Genomic DNA, 7,760 nt, shown 5'->3' with positions numbered 1-7,760 from the left:
ATTTTCTTATAAAAAAGACTTATTGAGTGCTGAATTTCTCAATGCATGTACGATATACAAAATGACAATGCTACTTGATTGTATTTGACACAAAAGCCGTCGGAGAGATGAACTGCAAACTTTTAAGAAGCTCAGTGTGGTGTACTGCCGCAAGTATAGTGTCAAATATTTTTGAAAAATTATTCAAATTTGACTGCAGATTAATGTGGAGGTCTGTACTACCACCTGCTGGTTGAGTGTTTTAATTTTTGGGGGGTTTGTTTTTCCCTTAAACATGAAAATAAGGGGAAAAATCGCTGTCAAGACACTGGGAAGTTTATTAGGAAATCACAATTCATGAACATTCGTTTAGAGACTGGTGAATAAAAGTTGAATAGTTTTTAAGTTGAGCGTTAGACTAAGACCCCCCCAAGCGGAAAACCCTTATGATGTTTAGTCACAAGACCTAATTCAACCCGTTTATTTAATAAAGGTATTTTCTTAAATAAGACTTATTGAGTGCTGAATAGAATAGAATAGAACTGCGGCCCGCGGACTCTGTTGTGGGATGCCAGCACTGCACCACTGGCGAAGTTTGTGATCTCCAGGCTGTTGGGGTCCTGAACTCTCTCTTTCCCCCGTTTTACTTGTGTGTTGATCGTGTGCTGTGTCTCGTCACCGTGGGATGGGGGGAACGAAATTTCGGTTTCTTTGTGTGTCTTAGCATGAAGGAATTGACAATGAAGCTGACTCTGACTCTGATAATGATGGCTCCCTTCGGTTGTCTGAAGCTGGTATTACGTTCCGGATATTTTTTTTAGATGCCTTTGTTAAGGCCTCAGGGATTCGTTGGTCTAGCGCACCCTAGCACTAGTTTTGCCGAAGTAACTCATGATATGGCCCCGCTCTACTGGGTTGAGGAAGTAGCGAGCCTACTTCCCTTTTTTCGGGGAAAAAAAAAAAAAAATCAAATTAGCAGAAGTATGGCAATGATAGTATTTGAAAATGAATTTAATGCATTAAATCACTAATTCTAACATTATATATATAAACACTTAACCGTGGGAGTGCTTCCGCCAACTCGATCGTTTTCAACAACATAATATTTTACTTAATACGAATCAAAATGATTTAATCGAATTATAATTATCCTGCAATTCATTTTGAAGGCAAATTAATCCCTCAAAACCATCCTACGTAGCTTTGACGCGGCCCGACTAAATAGGAACTGGCCCGTGCCCGACCGACATTTACTAATGATAGCTCTACCACTAATCCCAATAGTCGAATTTGAAAACCTTCGTTATTTTACTTAAATAAAACAAATATTGAAACGAATTAAATGTTTAATGAGATGTGCTCATCCCTCAAATAATTATGAAGGCAATTTGCTCCCCAAAATTGTCCGGTGCGGTCCGACAAAATAGGAACGGGCCCGCACTTCGACGGACAATTAAATTACTTTTAATTCTTCTCTCAAATGAAATATATCTGATTCAAACACGTTCGTTTTTTTTTTGTTTTTTTTTTATTACGGTATGATTGCAATGCATACCATAATAATCTCCTATTGATAAATCGAATGATCAAACCAACCACAAACCAGCGATTGCATACCTCATACAAATTAGCGCACCACGAATTAAATGAGTATACAAAACACATTTATTGAAGAAGCATGAAATAGAATTACAAATCTCAATCCTCCAAAAACCGAACAATCCCACTCACTGATACACTTGCAAATAACATCATTCAATCCCGGAGCACTTTTGATTGTAAAACAAAAATCAGAAAAGAAGGAAAAGGTAGCTCCCAATAGGGAAATAAAGTCGAGCGATCACCCGAGCGCGGCGCGGCGCCGCTGCTGCTCACTGCTCCCTCTCCCCCAGGGGATGGATCAAAATCACACGGGGATGGGTCAAATGCAGAGGACAAATTTCACCACACCCAGATGCGTAAACCTAACCCATTTTATAGTCTTTGGTATGAGCCGGCCGGCCGGGGTTTGAACCCACAACCTTCCAGTCTCAGGGCGGACACTCTACCACTAGGCCACTCACTGAGCTGGTCAAATAATAATTGATATGAATGTTTTTTATTTTCCCGTTAGCCCTTTTTCATGTTCAAACTGAATAATGTTACATTGGCTTTTTCCAGTCTTGTTTTAAAAGATCATTTTTGAATGAGTTAGTTGAATTACCAGAGTTCATTCTACATGTCTGTGTGCTCGCCCCTCCCCTCCTGTGTGCCCATGATTAGCGTGATCATTCTCACCTGCCTATCGCGTATTTAAGTCCTGTCTGGGTCACACACTTCCTGTCGGATCGTCGTTGCTGCGACTGGTAATAGTCAACCCTGTCTTTACGTTGTCCTGTTGTTGGTGAGTTATGAAATGAGTTATGTGGCCTCTTATCACACACAGCATTCTGTTAATGTTTAATATTGCTAAGCCAGCTTGATTTATCCAAGGCTCCATGTAAACCTGACTGTTTGGCTCTGCGGGTATCAAATGCAATTCACATTTTGCCATCAAACAAGCACATTCTTCAGATGTCCTGCAAATCCTATTGACACACGCAAGCAACACCTGCCACTCGGGAGGTTGGCATAAATCGCTCATGTTGGAATGTGAGTGGGTGCGGTTTGCGTTTTTTTTTTTTTTTTATTTTTTTTAAAAAACGTTTATTTCGAACATTAAATAAATACAGGAAAAAAATAAAAATACAGAAAAATAACTCCATAGTACAATAGAACATAAAAGAAAGAGATATTGCATTATAATTTTCCTTTATCGTAAAATCATATTTGTTCAAAAAGGGAGGAGAAGGAAGCCTAAGCTTATCTGACTGTACCCCAGGGGTGGGCAAACTGGCGCTGGAAGGCTCCGACGTTTGGTGGCTCGGCGACTTCCCGACAGGGAAGAAGCCTCGGCGTGATCGCTCCTCGACGAGATCGCTCTTCAATCAAAGTTTTTGAACAATGAAAATAAGACGAAAAGAAAATCTTCTTGTAAGAACAATGGTTTGCTGTTGCGATCCCAAGCGGGGTTCCTGCAAAGTCTGATGCGCAACGCTTACTTCCGGGTTTGAAGATTAGACAATTGATTACAAATGCACACTCCTAGTCACGTTATCCAGGGCTTTGACGCCCTGCCAGCTCAACTGTCACTTTTTTTACCGTTAATCATTGTGGAGCGCATGCAGTCTTTCAGCGTCTAGACAAGTTCAGTAGCTGTCTGTCTCGGTGTCTGCTGGTTTTGGCGTACCGAGCTCTATAACGCCGTCCGGAGGGGAGTACCGTTTTTTTCCGTGTATAATGCGCAAAATGTAACTAATTTATTGTCCTAAAATCTGGGGTGCGCATTATACATGGGTACAAATTTAATTTAATTTTTTTTTTTTTTTTTTTTTTTTTTTAGAAAATCATGGTACAACAAAACCAACAACAGGACTGACCGACAATAGTGTGTTTGTACTGTGCTCTGGTCATTTCGTCAAAGAAGGGATAATAGTCCTCTTCTCTTGACTGAATGAATGTGATAGTTTAATACAATCAGCAAATAACAAAATGCATATTACAGGTAATATTTTATTTCACAACACTTTGCCTTGTTCCTTTCGTCTCTGCTGTTCACTTCAAACACGCTCCATACGAACGCAATGCTCTCGTATCAGACGCTTGCTCGATCACCTGCTCGTTTGCTGTCACAATGTACCCTACACAAATCCGAAACATTTGTTGCGGCTCCGAGTCACGACGAGGGGCAAGTTTTGGTTTCCAAGGGTGTTTTTATTCCTCTTCAACGTCTCTCCCATACAGAGCCGCCTTTTTCACATGTCCGCACGTCACTTTCCTCTCTTTTCATCTGATCGCGGTGGTGCCTTTAAGGGCAGTCGGAGAAATCAATGCCAACAAAAAAAAATACATCCAGCCTAGTTAAGACCATACCAAAGACTATAAAAATGGGACCCATTGCCTCCCTGCGTGTGTGACGATCATTGGGACTTTAAAAAAAATAAAATAAAATTGGGTGCGTATCATACATGGGTACAGGCTTTTTTCCAGCATCAACATGCCATTTTTAGGGTGCGTGTGTTGCCTTTAAGGCCGTAATTTCATCAATAAATAATTTCATATGGTTACAATGTTGTAAAAATGTTCCAATAAGTTAAGTAATCATTTCGATCTTGTAATAATAGATAATTCATAGTTTAAGTCGAAAAGTATTGTTGTGAAGCGCTACTTCCGGTTTCGCCGCGCTACTTCCGGTTTCGCGGAGCCGTCTCCAGGATGTTATCAAGTAGCCATGCTGTGGAATGCGGTCAGACTTACATCTGTTGCCATCTGCTGTGATTCATTAACAAGGCAATGCCGTAAGTCGTGTGTCGTTTTAATCTTAATGTTTACGCTGATATTTTGCTATTATTTTGTAAATTGTATTGGATGAGCGCACTTTATTTTCATGTTCTCATCAACCATTGGCTGACACTATGTAACGTCTGTTGCAGTTTTCACCGCTCAGTAAAGAAAATTACAAGCTAGTACAGTCTCCTGGGTTCTTTGCTGGTGGTTTAACTACGCGTTTCCTCAAGACGCTACAGTGAAAAGGCACCATCTGATGTGTCATCGTGGTCAAAATGGCAGCAAGAAATAGATCTGCGACAAGTCAAACCGGCAGCACAAGCTCATCCGTAGGAAGCGCTGCTCGTGCCCGAGCTAAAGCAGAAGCAGCAAAGGTGAGAGCGTCGTTTGCAAGTAAAGAAGCAGAGCTAAAAGTGGAAAAAGCTGAAAGTGAACTACAAAAAATGAAAATTGACGCAGCGCTAGAAGTGTTAGCATTGCAAAGAGAAGCTCATGCTGCAGAAGCAGAGGCTGGAGTGCTAGAAGATGCAGAGGCAATACAAGATGAACATGAGAGCGGAAATTCTTTATTGGACAGAGTAAAAAGAGAAAGAACAAGTTACTATGTGCAATCACAAAGCGAAATTCGACCTCCAATCGCACAAGTATCAGCTACACCAAAGCAACACAAGGCCTCAGATAACTCATTAGTAACATGGGATCCATCTGAGGAAGATGTTTTTGAGCCACCACCTGTCAGCATTAGGCCAAAGTTCACGTTCAAGAAGACAGCTTTGCCAATTCAAACCAAACTTGGGACAAAACCAAAAGTAGAACAAACAAAGAACGCTCTTAGTCCACACGCATCCCCATTCATGCCTCATTGCAATAATGCAGCGAGCTTACCTCACCCAGCTGAGCCGTTTGCCCAATATATGGCACGTCGAGACCTAATCACATCTGGCCTCTATCAATATGACGATAGGCCAGAGAACTTCAGAGCATGGTACTCTTCATTCAGTGGTGCTATAGCTGAAGTCCACCTGACACCGACTCAAGAGTTAGATCTCATGACCAAATGGCTGGGAAAGGAATCTAGTAGTCAGGTGAAGCGCATACGCTCAGTACACGTCAACAACCCCAGTGCAGCCCTACAGAGAGCATGGGAGAGGCTTTGTGAGTGTTATGCAGCCCCCGAAGTGATCGAAGAGTCACTCTTCCAGCGATTGGATAGCTTTCCAAGATTAACAACAAAGGACTATGTCAAACTGCGCGAACTAGGGGATCTCCTCCAAGAGATTCAAGGAGCCAAGGAAGACGGCTATCTTCCTGGTTTGTCGTATCTGGACACTTCACGAGGAATAGGTCCAATAGTCAACAAGCTCCCGTACCCACTCCAAGAAAGGTGGATGACTCATGGTTCTAACTACAAAGAAGATCATAATGGTTGTTTCCCACCCTTCCATTACTTTTGTATGTTCATCTGCAAAGAGGCAAAGAAACGCAATGACCCAAGTTTCACCCAACAAAATAGTCAAACGTACATTAAACAAGAAAGATCCAACCCTAAGAGCTTTAACTCACCCAGACCTATCGCTGTGCACAAAACAAACATTACAACTACAAACAACGACATAAACAACAACTGCCCACTGCACAGTAAGCCACATCCACTAAAGAAATGCAGGACATTCAGGTACAAATCATTGGAGGAAAGAAAGGCCTTCCTCAAAGAGAGAGGAATATGTTTTAAATGCTGCTCTTCAGACACTCATCTCGCTAAGGACTGTAAATCTACAGTAAAGTGCACTGAATGTGACAGCACATGGCACGACACCGTCATGCATCCAGGCCCTCCACCTCAAAACAAGGCTCCTTCACCTGCTCAAGAGGACGGCGGGGAGGGAGAAAAACAACCCGACAATGTCGACGTAACATCAAGCTGTACTGAGGTGTGTGCCCAAGGTCATTGGGGTCGCTCATGTTCGAAAATATGTCTCGCCAGGGTGTATCCAAAGGGTAAAAAAGACAGTGCAGTTAAAGCTTATGTAATCCTGGACGACCAGAGCAATCGTTCCTTAGCTAGGCCTGAGTTCTTTGAACTTTTTAATATTAAAACTAAGCCTTTCTGCTACAACTTAAGAACATGCTCCGGCCTTGTTGAAACACAGGGCAAGATGGCTGAAGGTTTCCTGATCGAGTCGCTTGATGAATCAGTCATCATCCCATTACCTCCTCTTATTGAATGTCCAGACATTCCCAACAATAGGAGTGAAATCCCAACTCCAAGCGCTGTGCTGCACCAGCCTCATCTTCGTCTCATAGCCAAATGCATTCCTGAGTTAGATCCTCAGGCTGAAATTCTCCTGTTGCTAGGTCGAGACATCTTACGTGCACACAAGGTTAGAGAACAAGTCAATGGGCCTCATCATTCTCCGTTTGCCCAACGCCTAGATTTAGGGTGGGTCGTAGTTGGAGAGGTGTGCCGGGGTAAGGTTCATAAACACACAGTCAACACGTTCAAGACGATGATTCTCGAAAATGGCCGCCGAACAGTTTTCGGACTCTGTGACAACTTTCTGCAACTCACAGCAATGCCACGCACTAAAAGACAGGATAAGGCACCTGAACAAACTCTCGGAAAAACAGTATTCAATCGCACAGAAAACGACAACAAACCAGCTCCATCTATCGAGGACATTCTCTTCTTGGAGATTATGGACAAAGGAATGTATAGAGATGACAAGAATAATTGGGTAGCACCCCTTCCCTTCAAAGAACCTCGCCAACAGATGCCAAACAACAGGGAGCTTGCAGTCAGTCGGTTTTTGTCTCTCAAAAGAAACTTACAGAGAAAACCTCAAATGCAAGAGCAATACGTCGAGTTCATGCAAGGCATTTTCTCCAATGGTCATGCTGAAGTGGCTCCTCCACTGAAACAAGGTGAAGAGTGCTGGTATCTTCCAACTTTCGGGGTTTATCACCCACAAAAGCCCAATAAGATCAGAGTTGTTTTTGATTCCAGTGCCCAGTATTCCGGCGTCTCTCTCAACAGCGTCCTCCTCTCCGGGCCTGATTTGAACAACAGTTTGCTTGGGGTCCTCCTACGATTTCGGAAAGAGACAGTTGCCATTATGGCAGACATACAGCAGATGTTTCATTGTTTCCTGGTGCGTGATGACCACCGGAACTATCTCCGTTTTCTGTGGCATAAGGACAATGATATAAATAAGGAGGTCATCGAATATCGAATGAAGGTCCATGTATTTGGAAACTCGCCATCACCTGCAGTAGCCGTTTATGGATTGCGCAAAGCCATCCAGGATGGGGCAAAGGACTATGGCGCCGACACAGTCGAGTTTGTGGAAAGGCATTTTTACGTTGACGATGGCTTGATCTCTGTGCCTTCTCCAGCTGAAGCAATTGACTTGCTCCAA

At 42.7% G+C, this 7,760-nt stretch overlaps 1 protein-coding gene across 1 annotated transcript; it reads left to right on the top strand.

Moving 5' to 3' along the window:
* Positions 1–4,226: 4,226 nt before the first annotated feature.
* LOC119119072 lies at positions 4,227–7,410 on the top strand (the record flags this gene model as incomplete). The annotated part of the gene is made up of 2 exons (XM_037245663.1): positions 4,227–4,355; positions 4,491–7,410. A coding segment is annotated over exon 2 (2,791 nt), but the record flags the coding sequence as incomplete, so codon positions are not given.
* Between the last annotated feature and the right edge of the window lie 350 nt (positions 7,411–7,760).

This window comes from Syngnathus acus, unplaced genomic scaffold, assembly GCF_901709675.1.
Source record: "Syngnathus acus unplaced genomic scaffold, fSynAcu1.2, whole genome shotgun sequence".
Lineage (NCBI taxonomy): Eukaryota > Metazoa > Chordata > Actinopteri > Syngnathiformes > Syngnathidae > Syngnathus > Syngnathus acus.
This window is presented reverse-complemented; position numbering and strand designations above follow the sequence as displayed.